Source organism: Varanus komodoensis, unplaced genomic scaffold, assembly GCF_004798865.1.
Source record: "Varanus komodoensis strain SLA01 unplaced genomic scaffold, ASM479886v1 scaffold11, whole genome shotgun sequence".
In the NCBI taxonomy this organism is placed as follows: Eukaryota; Metazoa; Chordata; class Lepidosauria; order Squamata; family Varanidae; genus Varanus; species Varanus komodoensis.
This window is the reverse complement of record NW_025335317.1, coordinates 671845-690257: the sequence shown is the minus strand read 5'-3', so window position 1 is coordinate 690257 and position 18413 is coordinate 671845. Positions and strand designations below refer to the sequence as shown.

Here is an 18413-nt window from a genome sequence, read left to right as displayed (position 1 = left end):
GATGATCTCAGAAGGCTGCACATTTTTTGTGACCACTGAATAGTGGATTCTGGAGAGCTGTTACCCCCCCCCCCCATCCCCATGTCCCTGGCAGCGATTTGAAAGACGGGGTGTGCAAGAGGGAGAGTATCTCGCTCAGCTGAGGATTTGGAATGATATCTCTAAGTCTCTGACCCCGACCCTCTTAGAACTGGAAAAGGCTGGGAACGTTCCTGCTGCGATCCAGTTCACCATATTCTTGCTGATTCTTCCAATGCTGAGCGGCTTCAGTTAGCAAACCACCAAATTTTGAGCTGCTTCAGTGGGCAAACCACCAAACCTAAGAAATGGCTCTAGAAAAGCAAGACATGGCATGGCTGATGCTCGAGCAGAAGGTACTGAAAAAGGAAGCTCCTGGGGAAGTCAGAGGGGCAAACTGTTTGGAAGACGTGCTGCCATGGAAAAGCAGCAGCTACTAACCCAGTCAGCGCGTGACGCGGGCGCTCCGGCCTTCCCTCTGCAGGAGGGCGGGCTGCTGTGCCTTGGGTCCAGGACGGGCGGGCCCTGGATCAGCAGCCCAGAGGCCGCTCTGCTGCGTCCTCCTCCTCCTCAGTCCCAGAGCGAACTGCCGAGAAGGCCAGTGCAGCAGACGCGGCTTGCTTTTCTTGCCCCTGGATGGGCAACCGAGGGGCCAACGCAGCGCCCGAAGGGGCCACCTCGGCAGTGGGTCCCCGGGCTGCAGAAACCTGCTACAGGGCGGCAGGCGGAACTCGGGGCTCCTCGCCTGCGCCCCCCGAGTCTGCCACAGGCGGCAGCCAGCAGAACCCTCCAGCCTGGTGCCTCCAGACACTTTGGACTGGAACACCCACCACCCTGCCTTTTTGGCCATGCCGTCTGGGACTGATGGGAGTTGAAGCCAAAAATATCTGGTGGGCGCCAAGCTGCCCTCCAAAATCTGAGATCCCCAGTTCACGATGTGCTATTCCCCCTCCCCCCACATTCATGCTGAACGTCACCACCCGGAACCCTTGGCCAAGCACCCCACTTCAAGCAGCAGAGGGACTGACCCTTGGTCAGCAACCCAGCACGGGGCAAAAGAGCCGTGGCCGGCCCCCCCAAACTGCCCCCACTTCAAAGACAGCAGGTCAACACTGGGAGAAAGGAGCTTCCACCACGGCAGGCACTTCATTTACAGGTCATATTTATTCCACTGTAAAAAGTCAACTGACTCCATATATATATATATATATAAATATATATATCTACACGCGCGCACATCCACGCTCACAGTCACCTGCTGCTCCACCCAGCAGACACTGGCTTCAGTTCCCAACAGGATTCTGCAATAAACGTGAGCATTTCAGCCCGACATAAAACAGGCGGGAAGCGCTAGACGTGACGCAGGTCGCTCGGCTCTTGCGCGAAGGCCGGAGGTGCAGGAAAGCAGCCCCCGCCCCGCCCCGAAGGGGGCACTGCTGGCGAAGGTCAGAAGGAAAATGTTATCAGCCCATTCCTGAGGGAACTGCAGCGTGTACCATGGGGGAGTCTTCCTCCGCCCCAAGAGGCCCCTCGCTCTGGGTGCGATGCCCCCCAGTCCCTCCCGTTCACCGGACGGCAGGGAGTCCGGGGGGTCTGGAGGGCACCCGGCCAGCCGCACGTGCGAGGAGGAGAGTCGTGCACAGAGCCTGGGTCAAAGCGGCTACTCCCCACGCGGCCTCGGAGAGAATCCCCTTTCGCCCCCGGCTTCCACATCCTTTCCGCATCCTCACCAGGCAGGGTCTTCCCCGAGTCCTCCCAGAGGCCCAGCAGGCATGGGCAGCACCACCCGCATCAAGGCCCCCGAGGAGCCCGAGTCCAGGGGTGGCGCCGGAAGGAGCCACGCGCCTGGCCAGGCCAAAGCGTTCTGGCAGCAGAGCCAGGCCTGCACCCCGGGAGGCCCTTCCCTGATCTCCCGGGGTGGGCCCTTTTGCTCCCCCCCGCAGGGGACACAGGCAGCAGAATGCCTGTGTGGAAGGACTAGCTGCTGCCAAAAAGCTCTGGCGGAGAGGACCTGGCCACCTGCCAGGGAGCGGTCGGTCCGTTTGTCCGGCCGGCCGGCCCGCCCGCCCACAGGGAGCTAGTCCAGGGGCAGCAGGAAGGGCAGCCACCACGAAGCAAGGGCAGCTGAAGGTCAGCGAGAGCCCCCCCACAGCACGCATGGCTCCCTCACGTGACACCCGCTGCCCCATTCCTCCCCTCAGTTGACTTCCGAGGTTGCCATGGGGTCAGCAGGCCGCTGCGAGGCCAGGAGAGGCACAGGGGACGTGGCTTCGATGAGGGCTGGGTTCAGGATGATGGGCAGAGTCATCGGGGGCACTCCCACCTGTAAGGGGGAGGCCAGAGGCTGAAGAATGAGAGGCTGCTGGGCCACTGGTGGAGAAACGTCTTTTGCTGGGCCCGCTTTTGCCGCTGCTGCCGGGGAGAGATGCTGCCCTCCGGAAGGACCCGGTGCGTTGGGGCCCGGCGCCGAGGCACTCGCGGAGTCTGCAGGGAAGGAAACGGAGGCGTGTGCGCACTTGCTCGGGAGGGCCGTTCACCCCCAGGTAACAAGCAGATCTCGCAACTTCCACCGTGCCCCTCCGAAGCTGCACGCAAGCCACTCTTGGCCGTTTTGCAAATGGCAGCGTGGATGTAAAGGCCCAAGGGCCACGCTGGTAGCCACGTCCCTGGCCACGCGGCTTTTCCTGTTCCCTCTCTGCAGCATGGAGGCTTCCCTGCGCATGGATGCCCCTTGCGCAATTACAAATCCCGACCTTTCAGGCTTCTGACTCGCACTGGGAACAGCCCCAGCACATGCACCTGGACTGGCTCCCGTTCCTTCCATGCTGCCGTTGCCTTTTCGGAGGAGGAGCAGCGCTCCTGCCAAGCCCCTCTCCTGACAACCCGCTGGAAAGCAGAGTGCCTCCCTGCACGCAGGCCACCGGCCTCGGGAGCCACCTCGAATGGCCCCCAGATGTGCTCTCTGTACTGACGTCTTGCATTTTATACCTTGGCTCTTACTTTGCATTTTATTGTGGGCAGCCAAGAGCAGCTTTTGTTGGGGTGGGAAGGAAGGATGCCGAGTTCATGGAAAGACGGATGGGTGGGAGTGACTCCTCCTCTCCCTGTGCTGCGCTCCCCACACTGCTGGGAAGAGGCACTCTGGGACAGGGATTTGTCTCTGGTGGGGGGTTCTGCGTGCATTCATCTATAAAGCACCATCCACATGGATGATGGACACACAACAATTCCTGCAGGAAGCACTGGACCTACCAGTGGCTGCGAGCTCAGGAGACCTCTCGGCAGGTGGGGAAGGGGCGGCCAGCCTTGTGTCCCCTCCAGAGGCGTGTGGCAGAGCAGACGCTGTAGGCCGCGGGGCGGGCATCTCAGCTGGAGCGGTGGAAACTGGGTCTGCATAAAAGTGGCGAGAAGAAAACCGTGTATCCATTGCCGTAAAGGGCAATTCCTGACAGCGTATCAGGCCTGTGGCATCTGCACACGTGCGCCACAGACTTTTCTCAGCTTGGACAAGATGGTGGCCAAGCTGGAGCAGTGGCTCCCACAGGGCTGTTGCCAGGGAACACCACTCAGCAGCCCCCCCCACCCTATAGCACCGAGGCCCCAGACCCACCGTCGGGCAAGAAGGCAGCTGGGTGTGGCAGTGTCGGCTTCTGCCTCAGCCAGGAGCTGGAGCCAGGGGCCCAGCTGCGCCCTTGCCTGCTCTCTTGCCCATGGCACCCGAGGGCCAGCCCACGCCTCAGCGCCCTGCCTCCCCTCGGCGGAACTGGGCACACCTTTCCTGACCCCTGAACTCTTCATACAGCTGGGCAAGTGTACCCAAACCTCGGTGGGAGGACTCCCATGACAGGAACACAACAATTGAAGGAACAGAAAGGAGGCGGAGTAGCACCACATGTTAAAGATACAGCTTTCTGCACAGAAATGCAGGATGCACTTAATAGCCCCATCGACAATTTCTGCCAAAGGTGGCCCCTCCAAGAGATTCCAAACCTGTGTTGCTGATAACATCCTCCAACAGAAAGGGGAGGAAGAAACTGGAGGGGCAACTATCCTTGACTTGACTCGAACCAACAGAGAAGTCCTATTGCACCAAGTGGCAGTTACAGGAACTCCAGGGGAAAGTGACCATGCCATTCCGAATTCTTGATTCTACAGAAAGCAAAAGCCAAGTGTGCACGGTACCCTGGATTCGGGAAAGCCAAGTTTAATAAACTCAGAACAGTGATAAGCAAAGTCCCCTGGCGAGCGGGAACATGGCCCTATGCGGAGAGGCTGAGAGAACTGGATACATTCAGCCTTGGGCAGAGAAGGCTGAGCAGGGACATGATATCCCTCTCTAAGGACCTCAACGGCTGCCACAAGGAGGAAGGTCAGGATCTCCTCTTGCTGATGCCGGAGTGTAGGACATGGGATAATCAAGTCAAGTGACAACAGCCCAGGTTCAGGAGGAGCTTCCTCACAGTCTGAGTGACAACAGCCCAGGACATCAGGAGGAGCTTCCTCACGGTCCGAGCAATGCGACAGTGGAGCCAGCTGCCTGGGGAGGCCATGGGCTCTCCCACACAGAGGCCTTCAAAAAGAAATTGGATGAACATCTTGAGTGGGATGATGACCTGCAACAGACAGGGGTGGGACCAATGACCTTCTTGGCCCTTCCAACTCTACTACTCTATGATTCTAAGTGACTCTAATAAGACAAGGAGTCCAAGATGGGCAGGGATTGAAAAAAAGAAAATCCTAAAGACATGATTACACACTATTCCAACAAAGAAAAGGGGTATAACAGAACAGAAGAAGCCCATGTGGCTTCCCAGAATACTTAGAGATGATCTGAAAGCAAAAAGGGCCGTGTGCAGGAAGAGGAAGGAAGGCCGGGCTGCAAAGGGAGAAGACAGGCCTGCAGCACGGCATTGCGGGGGAGGCATCAGGCAGGCTAAAGCTAGCAATGAACCGAGGCTGGCGAGGGATGCTAAAAGCAACCAAGAGGCCTTCTTCAGATGTGTCCAGAGTAAGACAGAGAAAAGAAATGGGGGTTCACCTATTCAATGTGGGTGGCAAAAGGATAACACGCGACAGAGAAAAGGCAGAGGTGCTCTATTCCCAGTTTGGCTCAGCCTTCTCCCAAAAGAGGACACATGACCTTCCTGAAGAAGGGGAAGTACAAGCTGACGGAGCAGGACGGCAGCTCAAGATGGACAGCCAAAGGCCAAGAAGCATCTAACACTGCCGGGGACGTGACTCGCCCCCAAGTCCAACTCAAATCGCACCAGTGACTCAACTCAGACTTGGCCCAGGAGCAGCAGTGGGGGACTCGAGAGCCTCAAGAGTTCTACCGTTTTTATGACCAAGTTGCGCTGGGTTGAAACCGGCTAAAAGTGAGCCGGATGGACCAACGATCAGGTGGCTGCAGAACTGGCCTGGGAGAGTGCTTATCAATGGCTCCTCCTTAAACTGGGGAAAGCTAACAAGGGGGGTGCAGCAGGGCCCAGTGCACTTCCAGTTTTTAAATTAATGACTTGAATGAGGAAGTACAGGGAACAATGATCAGATCAGCAGGTAACCCAAAACTGGGTGGGAGAAAGAAGATTCAAGGTGATTCTGAAAGGTTGGAGCACCAGGCTGGAAACAACCAATGAAATTCAGCTGGGACAAATTCAGCTAAGGGAAAACCCAAATGCATCATTACAAGGTAGAGAATACTTGGCTCAGGAGTACTTCGCATCTAACTCGGAGTCCTGCACTGAGCAGGGGGCCGGACCCGATGCCGGACGGGCCCTTCCGGCTCCACGTGTCTATGCTTCTGTGGCCCGAAGACACAGCTTTTCCAAATGCACCTCAGGCTGCTCACCAGCTTCAGATACTGCTAAGGGCGCTCCCTGCTTCCAGGCATACCTTGGATGACTGTCTGCTTGAACAGTTCATCCCGCAGTTTTGGCAAAAAGCAATCTATGCGCTCCCAGGTGATCTCCCAGAGATCAGAGTAGCCAGTTCGCGAGTCGGCGCTGTGGAAAATTCCGGCAGTGTCCATCACTAGCAGCATATTCTTCAGAGATTCAGGGATGGCCTCCGGCTGCAAGGCAAGACACACCAGAGAACTGAACTGTGTGTTCCTGCATGCTTTCTCCCTGCATGGCAAATTGTTCCCTTGGGTCCTCTTTCTGAATTACTTCAGAGGTCATCACAAGATCAGTAGGACACTGGGAGACCAGGGGAGGTGAAAGGACGAAGGTGACATTACCAGTAAAGCAAAAGAATGTTGGGTGGAGACCATCCGAGGGAATGTTTGCATCTGTGCTAAAGCTGGGCCTGGCAAGGAGAGATAGCTAGAACTTGAAACAACAACACATCACATACCAGTAAATCACTGGAACCGGAATGCATATATTTGTCCATGAAATCCAGAATTGTCAGCCACAGAGCAGCAAAAGTGGGAAGAGAAAGTAGCGGCGACAAATGCTGCAGAAAGACCTAGAATAATGTAGAACAACTGTAAGAATTGTAGGAAGGAGGCTGCAGCATTGTGGTCTTTACTTTAAAAGGACACAGCCTTGGGATCCTAGGTGGTTTTTCTGTACAGGTTTCCAAATCCCTGAAACCAGAAATCTTCAGGAACACTACATATACCCAAGCCATTTCTACTTCCAGGTTGCCCTAAATCTTTGAAAAGCCCTCGTCTACTCTTAAGCACCCCAGCCTTCTGAGTTCACAATATTTAAATTCTGAGGCGGATAGCAACATTATTGAATAGACAAAATATTACGTACTCATCTAATCTTAGCCTACACTGCCAAATATAAGACAGAAGTGTTGTCAAGCTCTGTATCCAGTGTAGAAATCTGGAGAACAGCATCAAGGTTTTGTTTGTTTGGGCAAAATCCCCTTACATTCTAGCTCCAAGTATAACTTGCCACTTGAAATAAAGCTCTCCAAAGCTATCTGGCAGGCACACAGAGTAGAAAGGCATTCTTCCCCTCGGGCTAAAATTACAGATATATCATATATTCAAAAAGAAAACATTCCTGAAGAGAAACATTTAAGCTCATGTTGCCCCTAAAAGGTCTGTCAAATGCAAGAAGTGCTTTGATGAGACTAAACCAGGTTTTGTCTTTGTTTGAGGACAGAACAAATACGGGGCAGCACTGGACCGCAATGCAGGGCTTCCAGTTCGGAGCAAGACCCCTGCCCGGAATGCAGCCCTTGGGTGCCCCTGAGAAGCACACCTGCAGCCTCGGCATCCTGTGAGCAGCCGCAGGGCCCCTAAAGAGAGCTACTCAACATCAGGTCAGCAGACTCCCCCCCCCCCCCCCCGAAAGGGAAGCCGGGGCCGTGCACCTTGGAAAGCAGGGTCGACGCTCTCATCCTGGTTTCCTCCATCCCACCAACGTCTGCTGGGCTGATGTTTTCCAGGAGTTTGGTCAGTAAAGGAAACAGCACCTAAGAACACAAGAGCAGCCGTGCTGGATTGGCCCCAGGCTCCAACTAGTCAGGCCGTCTGTACAAACCAGCTGCCAGACCTGCCCCTGCCCAGCTGCTCCACGCCTGGCGCATGCAGAGAGGCCCCTTGACGGAGCAGGAGCACAGGCCAGCAAGGCCCGCGGCCACCAGCAGACAGCCGCCTCCTCCGTGGGTCTGTCCAATCCCCTCCTAAGGCCACCCAGACCGGCAGCCCTCACACTTCCCTGGGCCGAGAATCCCACAGTTCAGCTGGGTGCCGTGCACAGGAGGACTTCCTTTGGCCAGCTCGGTGGGAAGGCCCCGGGTGATGGGAGTGCTGCGCCACCGTGGGGCACGCTCTTCCTCAGAAGGGTGCAAGCAGCTCAGGATGGGGTGGCATGGATGGGCCTGAGGCAGGGGGCACTTCCTCAGGAAAGCCCGCCTCGGGTTGCAGGAGCGCTGGGAGCAGGCGGAAGCTCGCCTTCCAGCAGGGCAATGGCCATAAACCCAATCCAAGGAGCATGAGAGCAGTTTGAACACAAGGGCCGGAATCTCCGCAAGTGGCCCAGAGTCCAGGCTCCATCTACCTTGTTGAAGCAGGATTCCCACTCCAGGGCGTCAAGAGCTTGCAGATCGTGCACAAGGAGCGCCCGCTGCAGGTAGGTCAGGGCCTGCATCCGCACCTGTCGGCGTGCATCACAACACAAGCAGGCAATACCTGCCAGGAGCACAGGGTAAAATGAGAGCGAGAAGCTTTGTCCTTGCATCCACAAGCAGTTCAGCCTTCCCACCCACTCCCAACAAGTGCAGAACTGTTGGATGTAACCCCAACCCTAGGCTATAGTTAAGACTCTGGAGGGCTGCACTCCATACTTCAAGACAGAGCTTCCCCCAAATAATGGAAAGGAATACTGTTTGAGCAAGTATAACCAAGGGAATGTTGAGCTGTTGCTCACACCTGCCCTGTTACAAAAGGAAAGGAGCAAGAGCAACTTGCTTTCTAGCCCCGTGCAAAGGTCAGTCATGCTGCAGGAACTGCTCCCCTCTGAAGCGCGTGTGTGCAGTCAGCAGACAGGCACACGGTTTGTTTTAAAAGCACCACACTCTGCTCTGATGGGCACAACCCAGAACCTGTCCTTGGGATGCTCTAGAAACGTTACATGTGGCTCCTCATCCCTCCATCTTTGTGGTGCTGAACCCCAGTTTTCCTTACTGCCGATCCCCCGTGACAGGCCGCAGCACACCTGACCTCGGCCAACTCCTGCCCTGCCCTGAGCAGTGACGCCTGCCAGAAGCCCTGGTGTTGCTGTTACCTTGCAGCAGAGGGCACCAGCAGTCGGCCCACAAGGTCTGCGAGTCTGCTTCGATCCGCCTCCCTGAAGCCTCCTGATGGTGCAGCTCCTCTGCCCAGGAGCTGTAGATGGTGGCAGCGCGTGTGTGGAGGGTGTGCATCAGGTCAAGCAGCTGCAATTGGGAAGGGTACAGGTCGTCACAGGCCGCCTGCCAGCCCCATCATCCATAAACAAGACCTGCCCCTTAGCAACACTCCGGATGAAGCAACACCTCAGCCACTTCGGGTGTGAAAACCATTTCAGGAGTGGAAGGAGCAGGGCTGCTTTGCAGGACTGAGCAAATATGCCTGCAAGTTTCAAAATACATTCCAGAGTCCTCAGCAAGTTTCTTGCTCTGTTTAAGGAATAGGATTCAATTCCCCAAAATGCCCGTTCTTCAAACTATCTGGTTTTCCGGTTGGGCTGGGAGTGGGAAGTGCCCATTATTAAATAACAAAATACATATTTTCATCCTTTATATAACTCCTCAGTCTCCACAGGAAGAAATGTCCCACCTCCACTAACTCCCTAGCACCTTTCCACAGATCTATCCCATCCACCACAAACCCTGTCCTCATCCACCCCAAAGCACGAGCATCACTCCAACCCAGGGCAAGGAAGGCTTTTCCTAGGATCCCCACTGCTCCCCAGTGGGTTTCAAATGCGTAAAGCAAGAGTGCAACCTCAGGCTCTTTTCAACAGGCGAGACGGAAGTGGCCTTTTTCAAGAGATCCTAATTGCTGCTGCTGAAGAGCAAAAGAAGCACCTGGCTGGGCTGGATCCACGTCCACCTTACCCAGTCGTCTTCACAAGTATCCAGCAAACCTGAGATGACTTGCCAGAAATGGGCCACTTACACAGACCAACCTCTTGCCTCATCCCGCTCTAATCTGATAGATCCAGAATTCCTCCTGCCACATGACTCTCAAATTACCCACCGGCCTGACCCTCTACACAAGAAGAACAGGCGCCTAGCCAATTTTCATTAGTTATTTTGGCCCTCCCCAGACAGCTCCCTTTGCATGACAGCACCGTTCTTACTTACGCCGCAGTCGCCCCAAGCGTGGACAGACCCAGTCCTGCTCTCGAACTCAGGGAGGCCTTTGGAAGAGACTGGGTGCCTTTTGCACGTTTGTCTGACCCACGGAAGAGTCCGCACACGCGTCCTTCTGTCTCAAGGGCTCTACCAGTAAAGACCGGTTCTGGCTGCCCACAGGTCTGCGTGTACCCAAGACAGCAGAGCTGCCTGCGCAGGCCCATTCTTAGTCCAGTGACGGCCCCTTCCCAGCAAGGCGCTCCACAGCACTGCATGGAATGAGGGAGGCCCCTCAGATGGCGACGTGTTTCTGAATGGAGTGTCGAGCCCTGGCGCTTGAACGAGATCAGGGCATGTGGGGAGGGCCCTTGCTGTGGTCCCAGTCTGAACTGGGCCTTTGCGCCTGCTGCCGGGGCACCCGCATGGGCCGGATCTGACCCATCCATGCCAGCTCTGTATTTTAGAAAACCAGCACAAGGGCCGGCAAAGTACATCTCGTTTGTCCCAGAACTACCACAGCAAAGCAAAGCAAAGCAAAGCAGGGAAAGACAATGAAATGCCGGCCATACTTACGTCTTGACTAACCTGTAAAGACACCGTGTGGTAGCTGGCAGGAACACTCTCGTCCTCGTCTTCGTCCTCACTCGGGGAGCGGTGCTGGGGCTGGTGCTGGGCAGAGACCCGCAAGTGCCTCAGAGAGCTCTCCTTGGCTTTCTTTTTGAAACGGGCCAATTTAGGGTCATACTTATGGCTCTTTCCCCGCTTCTCCTGGGACTTGCACCCTGCGGACACATAAAACGCCTTCAGTTTGTGGTTGATCTGAGCACATCTGCTGCCTGATTCTCATTTGTGAAACTTTCCGTTCGAAGAGCAGCCAACTTCACAGGCGCTGCGGAAAGGGAGGACAGCTCAGGCACTTGTGGTGGGGCCACTGAGGAAAGCACAAAAACGACTTCTGCTCCTGGCAAAACCAGTGGACCATGCACGCGCGGGTTAATATGGGAGCCACGGGACCAGGGCCCCCCAGAATTTGCCTAAAATAGTCAATCCACAGCCCACAGGGATAGTTCCGGCTTGGGGAATACTTATGTTCACCTGTTCCCCATCTCGGAACACACATCCCATCCAAGCTGCTCACGGGAAGACTGGAAGTTCACGGGGATCGCGTGTGCAGCACCGTTCGTCTAAAAGGCTGCTTTGGTCGATCTGCCTCGGCAGAGTCGCCCCCAAAGTGCAGCTTTGCTACGTGCTGCTCTCACACACATCACCCCCAAGCCTGTTGCTGTCACTGCTTTCGAAGGCCACCCAGGCTTCGTTCTGGGTTTTGCTGGGGCATGTCGCCTTGGGAGGCTTCTGCCTGGGACTGGGCCGAGAAGCATTTTCTATGAATACATCTGGCGCTCCACAGGCGAGCGGCCTCACCTCCATTTAGACTGGCCTCCACAAAGATGCGGATAGCTTTAACGCAGAGCTCGAAGTTCTCAGGGGTGACGTGGGCAGCGTCGCGCACGATGAAGGACAAGGACTCCACGCACTTCATCAGGGACTTGGTGTTGTGTGGTCCCAGGTCCATCCCCACGGTCAGACTGTACTGATTCACCAGGGGAGAACTGCTCAGCTTGGAGAGTCCGGCCATGTTCTTTGGGTTGTCGATGTCATCCTTCCCAACCTGTGAAAGAGAAAACGGTTCTGTCTGACACGCGTCCTTCCAGTCTGGCTACGGCCAAGAGAAGGGGCTCTTCTTCCCACAGCGACTTCCGGCCACCATGCTGCAGCCTGTCCCAGGGCTCTGGCCCCCCTTCCCTCGTGCGACACTTTTCATAAATAGCCAGATCCCTGCGGACACTGCCGGCTTTGGGCCACTTTAATTGGCTCACTCAGCAGAACATCAGGGAAGGCACGCCTGGTTTTGCGGTCTTCAGGCACAACTGTGCAGGCACAGTTGCTGTATGGATTTGGAAATATGAGCCTCAGGAGTTTGCAGCCTGGGCAAACCCATCGTGGGTTTTCCTCCTATCCCGCTTCTTGCCTCCCTGGAATCTGCCAGCCCTCCTGGGTGCTGCTTTCCCAATCCACTTCCTCGACCAGTGCTGTGCTGTGCTGTGCTGTCAGCAGCAAGCCAGGAAAGGGAAGGGAGGGAGTCACTGCCTCTGGCAGCTGACGCTTTCATGCCACACAGCAGGCCGCAAGGAGCCCCTCCCTTTAACCGGGACTTGGCAATCTGAACAATGCGAGTCGGTCCTGTATCAGCTACACTCACCGCCTCTTTGTTTCCGGGCCCAAGTCAAAGTCCTGCTTCAACTCCTAAAGGGCTAAATGGCTCGGGGCTGGTTCCCTGAAGGACCCCCTCTTCCTGCTCCTGCCCAGGGAGGCCCTTCCCAGAGCCCCAGCCAGGTGAGGCCTGGCAGGAGTGGCCAACGGGGAGGGGCTTTCTGAGGGCCGGCACTCCAGCCGCGGGACCTCGGGGGAGTCCATTTGACGTGGACTCTGGACTCTTTCCACTGCCAGCAAATGCTTTATTCTCTCAGGCTTCCCAAGTCAGGGAAAAGGTCTGCGTGGCTTTTGGGGCTTTTACTGGATGTTCAGGTTCACAGGTTCTCAAGTCTTGCATCCTGTCTGCTCTGATCTCACTCATTTGCATCAACTTCGGTGTATTTTAACCATTTCTATGGCTGATATACAGAATATGTTTTCAGTTATTTTTGTACAAACTTGGACCGTGGGGAACCTTGGCGATGGGGCAGCATAAAATACTTCACTGTTAAAAATCAATAAAGACAGGCAGCTCAGAACACCATGGAGGAATATTCCATTAGCAATAGTCCCGCCTCGGATTCCCCTCATTGGCTACCTCACTGGGAGCCTCTGGAATGGGGAAGGCCTCCCACTCCACCTCCCTGGGGAGGGGTGGATACAAAAGGTCACAAGTTGAACCCCCGACATCCCCAGGCAGGACCCCAGAGGTCTCCTGCCTGAATTCCCAGAGAGCCCCTGCCCGTTAGCACACACAGTAACGAGCGAGCTGGACCAGGTGTCTGGCTGACGGTGTGGCCGCATCCCGCATCCCGCATCCAGGGACACGCCGGAGGGAGCGCCACCCCATCCTGTTTTTGTCACACCAGCCTGGCAAGTGGGGAGAGGAGGAGGCTGGGGAGAGAGTGGGCGTGTGGATGTGGACGTGAGCTGCTCTCAGAGGCAGGGGGAGCCTGGCTCACTCCCAAGCCGGGCCCAAGCAGGCCAGCGGCGTTTGCCCATCGCCGTCAAAGGCAGCTGGCCTGAAAAGCCCACCGGATGCTGCTGAAGGCCTGGGAGCAGCGGGAAGCCTTGGCTGGGCCAGGCAGGCGCTGGGAGCGCATTGCGCGGCTGGGCCACCATCACGAAGGCCCCCCCTTCTGCTGCCACCCTCCAAAGCGTTCTGGGAGGAAGCACTCAGAGGAGGACTCCAGTCTTGGTCCATGCCATTCGCACGTGCCTGGGGTTGCCTTTACCAAATCTGGAGGGCTAAGAACGACTGCTCCTGGCTGAGGCAGCTTCCAAGAACTTCCGGGATGTGCAACAGTTGAGCTAGCTGTGAACTGGAAGGGAAAAATTGTCCCTGCTGCTTCTTCACCAGATTGTGAAAGGGAAAACCATTTCTCTACAGCCTATGATTTGAACCCAGACATACGTAACAGAAGTGTAACTTACCACAAGCCAGCCACTGTTGACCACGTCCACATCAGTGACAGAACGGTGCAGTCTGCCCTGCTTGCTGTGATCTGCGTACACCTCTGAATCAGAAGTGTAGCCACGGTCGAGGCCTGCTTCATTTGGGTGATAGATCTCGCTGTCTGACTGAGCCCCTTGAATAAGCAAACATCATGGAGTGAGACAGAGAAACAAGGGCACGCTTATTTTCAGGCCAGCTGGTAACAGTGCTAGTGAAAGCTGCATAAGAAGCAGAATAAAGGTTCATTGCACTAAAAATATGGAGGCCAACCAAAGCCGAAAGAAGAACTCTCCACTACGTCGTCTTGCAAAGCTGACGGCACTGTGCTATTGCAAAACTGGGCACCCGCGCGTGGGGAAGTGTGATGAATCCACTGGAGACAGCCATGCGCTGGGCGCCCCCAGCTTTCCTCCCCGGACTTCGGTCTGCCCCGAGCCCAAACTCCTGGCGAGCAGGGCCAGCGTGCACCAGGCACCAGCCAGGAACTGAGCTCCAGGCACCGCGCATGCAGGTGCGGCTGCTGCTTGGCAGATGCACCCAATGCCAGCGGAGGTTAGTCGTGAGGGGGCGCCAGGGAAGGCGCCCCGTGCGCCCCCCTACGCCAAGTGCAGCCGCACCCAATGTGGACAAAGGGTGCCAACTGCACAGCCTGGAGTCCGTGAGCATCCATGGACTCCCTCTGGGCTCAGCACGCTTTGGGAGACTGGGTCAAGGGCAGCAAGAAGCCCTGGAACGCTTGGAGGGGTAGATTCCAATAGGGGTTATCCCACCCCTACTCATGCCGCCTGTTCCTCAGCACAAATGCCATTTCCAAATATCCCCAGCAACAGGAAAAAACTTGGCTTGTAGGCTTTTGTAAGCTAAGGTGCAGGCTAATCCAGCTTCACGTAACACTGAACACAGCATAAACAGTACACAAATATTTTCCACGGATCCATGAGTTGCGTTCGGGTCACTGGAATCTAAGGCAGTCTTAATGGGTCGGTCAGAGAGATTGTGGTGAAAGAAAATACAAAGATAAAGATAACTTGTAACCTTCAAATACAAACCAAACTGCTTGTAGCACAACCCTGGGGAAAGAAAGCAGCCTTCCAATTGCACCACTGACTGAATTAAGTCAGTGAGAAAGTTGCAGTGTCAAAACTGACCTATTTCATTAGATCATACTAAGGACAGTCAGAGCCTCCGGACAGGCGGGCAAACTAGACTAGATTTACACTGAGAAAGCTTTCTAGCAATAGCAGGAAGCACAAGCAGTGATAGCATTTGCTTTATGAAATTTTCTTTTTGTGCGCTTTCTTGCCTTGACGCCTGTGATTCCTTCTTGAGCTATTCAGGGCCATCTGCGCATCTGCTTGGTGTGGGCCATGAAAACTAATGCCAGGCTCCGCCTGGGCTCTACCTTCTGCACAGGGGTTGGGACCGGGACTGGGATAGGATCACCTCTTGGGCATTCGCCACCCTTACATTTTCCTGTCACTAAACCCCAGCATTTGCATGAAGCTGGCAGGCACTCAGCCCTGCAAGAAGGAGCCACTGCATATTTTAGAGGAACACAACGAGGGAGATACATCTTCCAACATGTCTCAACAGGCCCACGAAAGCATCACCTGAAGGTTCCCGCAGGAAGGAAGCAGGGTGCCAAGGCCACAGCAAGGGGCTGATGTCAGAGCTCGACGGCACAGCCCCCCACCCCCGGCAGGGCACTCTGCGCAGAGAGCGACTCTGCACACAACAAGCCCCAATGCACAAAGGGGGCTGCTTTCCCTCTCCACAGCGAGCTCCTGCACATGGCACCTTATTGCAAGGAGTGGGGGCAGATAAGGCCAGAAATCAGACGGGACAAAACTCCCGGCTCTTCACACGGGCTGCCTAACTGATGATACTTGCAGTGGAGCCCGGCGCTTGCAGTAGTGCTTGGTAAGCGCCAAGTCAGACCGGCAGCCGCGACCTGAGGGACGGGCAGCAGGGTGTCCAGCAGGAGCCGCAGCCAGCCTTACCGGTGTCGTTCTCCGCTCTGGCCGTGGCCTGCAGCGCTGGGGGTGGCTTCACCCCTGACCCAATGCATTCCAGGAGGGTGAAGAGCGTGTACCAGTCCTCCCCGGAGTGGATGTTGGCGGCGTTGGTTTTGAGGAGCTCGTGAAGGCCGCACGCAATCTGGCGACTGGCTCTGTTCAGCATGCTGGGCTTCATCATCAGCAGGATGCGCAGGGACAGCAGCACCTGTCCGGGAGAGGCAGCGCTCAGGCCAGGGAGCCCCCCGGCCCCGGCCCGGCCCATCCTTGCTCTCTGCCGCACGCCTTCCACAGGCCTGCTGGGAACACTGCGGGAGGCGGGAGGCGGGAGGGGGCTTCCTGACGTGGCTACGACGCAATGCCTGGCTCGGGCACCCTGGCGCCACACTCATTCCCCCCGTCTTCCGCACACGCCCCAACAGTCGCTTAGCATCCCACTGCCACGGGGCACACCCCGCCTTCCAGGGACTGCTTCCCTCACCGCTGGAGGATTCCTGGCTCCAAAATGTTTTTCGGCACCCCAACCTTGTGCATGGATGGTGCCGTTCCGGCTGCAAAAGGAATGCACAGCTGCGGTGCGCTCGTCCCCAAGTGGAAGGGGAGGCTGGCATGCGGAAGAGGCAGGTGTGCCCCGGGGCCCCGCCCCCTGTACCTGTGCGCTGATCTCCTCCCTGCGCAAGAGGCGGATGGCCAGGCGCAGCAGCCCCACGACGGCCCTCTCCACAAGGAAGCCGTACTCCACGGCATCGACGCACAGGTGGTACAGGTGGACTCGCACGGCCTGCCACACGAAGGCCACGCGGTCCCTAGCGAAAGGAGAAGGGGAAAGGGGCACTGTGGTAAAACAGCAGCGACAAGCAGTCTTTCCCTCGGACACGAGACACAGCGAGCAGAGGGAAGCGACAGGCCCCGCGTCCCTGTGCACACAAGTGGCAATGGGGCGGGGATGCATACGGGGACCCTGGGAGTCGCAGCAAGCAGTGGGGTTCGCAGTTCCTGCCCTTCAGGTCAGCCCTCAAATGAGTGCAACCAGACGAGGAAACGGGAACGCCGGGGCACAGACACGCGCCAATTCTGAATCCACGCTGCATGAGTGGGAAGGCCTGCGACGGGCCTCTGCGGGGCTCACCTGTTCTCCAGCACGATCCGCAGCAGCATCTCCAGGCAGAAGGCACAGTCCTCCTCGTCATAGGTCTCCTCGTCAGGGGTCACAGAGATGAGGGCCTGGGGCCAGCAGAGAGACTTTCATGTGGTCACGCGGACTTTCAGGACAGACCTCTCTCAAGGGGAAGCCACGCAGTTCGGCAGAAACCGTGGCCATGGATACCCTCAGTGGCTCAACATGCTGTCAGAAGGCCAGCAGAAACAGCCAGGCTTTCGGAGCTTTTCTCAGGCACTGAAGAGCCTGCTAGGAGGTTCCCGCAGAGGTGCGGGGCCGCGACTGAAACGGCCCTCTTCCTTGTCGTCACCAATCGAACTGCCTTTGAGGAAAGGCAAATGGGAATGGCCGCCACTGACGAAGTCAGGGTGTGGGCAAACTGGCTTGGAGGAAACTGAGCCTTTAAACGGTAAAGCAAAATGCTCTGCCAACCAACGTGACTGGAACAGCGCTGGTGTGACGTGAGCCAACACCCCCTTCCTGCCAATACTCAAGCCGGCCATATTCACCATCAGCTGAAGTAGATGAACCGTGGTTAAAGACTGCCCTACGGAGAGCACACTGCAATAGCCCAGCCCGGGTGCCGTCTCGGCACAAACGACAAGACAGCTACCCCCACAGCAGCCTGAACGGGTAATCATTCAGCAGAATGAGCCGATACAAAGCAGAAGCTCCTCGCGATGCGCCTGTGCGCGCCCATTGCCCAGTGCAGTCATGGGCGATGGCCATGAAGAGCGCGCTCAAAGCCATGGAAGCTCGAGCGTCTGGAAGTCAGAACTGCAGGAATGGCCTGTCTTAGTGCAACTCATGATGCCATTCTAAAGAACTGGATTTGGCTCCACAGCTCCGCAGGGCAGTTTTGTCTCAAAAACGGAAAAAAGTACTGTGCGCACCCCCTTTGCAGTCACCCAGCTAAGAGCTCCTAAAGCAGGAGACACTCAAGGCGAAACTTTCAATAGCAGAATTGCCATAGTGCCGGACAGGGCAGCCCTCCTGCCTGGCAGGCAGCGATAAGCCTTTAATGAACAACCTCATCCAGCTCGCTAGAGAGTTGGGCCAAGGGCTCCATGGCCAGGATGGAGCCACTGAAGGACCTGCCCACTTCTTCCACCACCATTCTGAGAAGAACTTCATTTCAGATCAGCAGAGAGCCCGTCGGCCGTTGGGCAGGAGAGAAATTAAATAAATAAACCAATAAGAGAGACGTGGGAAAGGTATAAAGGCCAATTCTGGAAGAGGTTCTTGTGGGAGGAGGCACCCCTGGGACTGCAGCCCCTGCAGCGTATTTGGAAGAGATTCTGGATTTTGTTTCTAGCCACGGGGTGGTCTTCCTGCCCCCTCCCTCAATCATCTTCCTCTCGTCTCTTGCAGGAAACACTGCTTAGAATGCCTTTTTAGAAATGCTTTCATCTTTCTGTGGGAATTTCCAGTTTGGGTGACTGACACAAAAACATGCATGGTAGTTGGATATCTCAGAGAAAGCATGAAATGGTTCTGAAGGGAGTCCAAGTGACCCTGGGAAACTGGTACAGGAGGACAGTCAAAAGCAGCACAGAGCTCTTGCTCTTCATTCAAAGCTGAGGGCTCAACCTGATAACTCAAAGCCCAGGGAAAAATATGTTGTTTGCTATAAAAGCACCTGCTGAACAGCTCACGGCTGTTGAGTCAGGCGACTGGGAGACTGCAGGAGAAAGTGGAGCTCTCAGAAAGC

At 56.1% G+C, this 18413-nt stretch overlaps 1 protein-coding gene across 6 annotated transcripts in view; it reads right to left on the bottom strand.

Annotated features, from left to right (window-relative positions):
- Nucleotides 1–1163: 1163 nt before the first annotated feature.
- The window catches only part of GBF1 (golgi brefeldin A resistant guanine nucleotide exchange factor 1), an 87979-nt gene continuing 70729 nt past the window's right edge, over nt 1164–18413 (bottom strand). For 4 of the 6 annotated variants that reach the window (XM_044420172.1, XM_044420173.1, XM_044420175.1 and 1 more), the window contains 13 exons: nt 16673–16767; nt 16196–16349; nt 15529–15751; nt 13507–13661; nt 11242–11488; nt 10393–10601; nt 8766–8916; nt 8040–8170; nt 7351–7452; nt 6373–6486; nt 5911–6088; nt 3271–3408; nt 1164–2502 (listed from right to left, as the gene is read on the bottom strand). In XM_044420172.1, coding sequence (XP_044276107.1) covers nt 2216–2502; nt 3271–3408; nt 5911–6088; nt 6373–6486; nt 7351–7452; nt 8040–8170; nt 8766–8916; nt 10393–10601; nt 11242–11488; nt 13507–13661; nt 15529–15751; nt 16196–16349; nt 16673–16767 — 2184 coding nt within the window. In that variant the 3' untranslated portion in view covers nt 1164–2215. The remainder of the gene's footprint in view (nt 2503–3270; nt 3409–5910; nt 6089–6372; nt 6487–7350; nt 7453–8039; nt 8171–8765; nt 8917–10392; nt 10602–11241; nt 11489–13506; nt 13662–15528; nt 15752–16195; nt 16350–16672; nt 16768–18413) is intronic. The other 2 variants (XM_044420174.1, XM_044420178.1) reach the window with 1 other exon arrangement.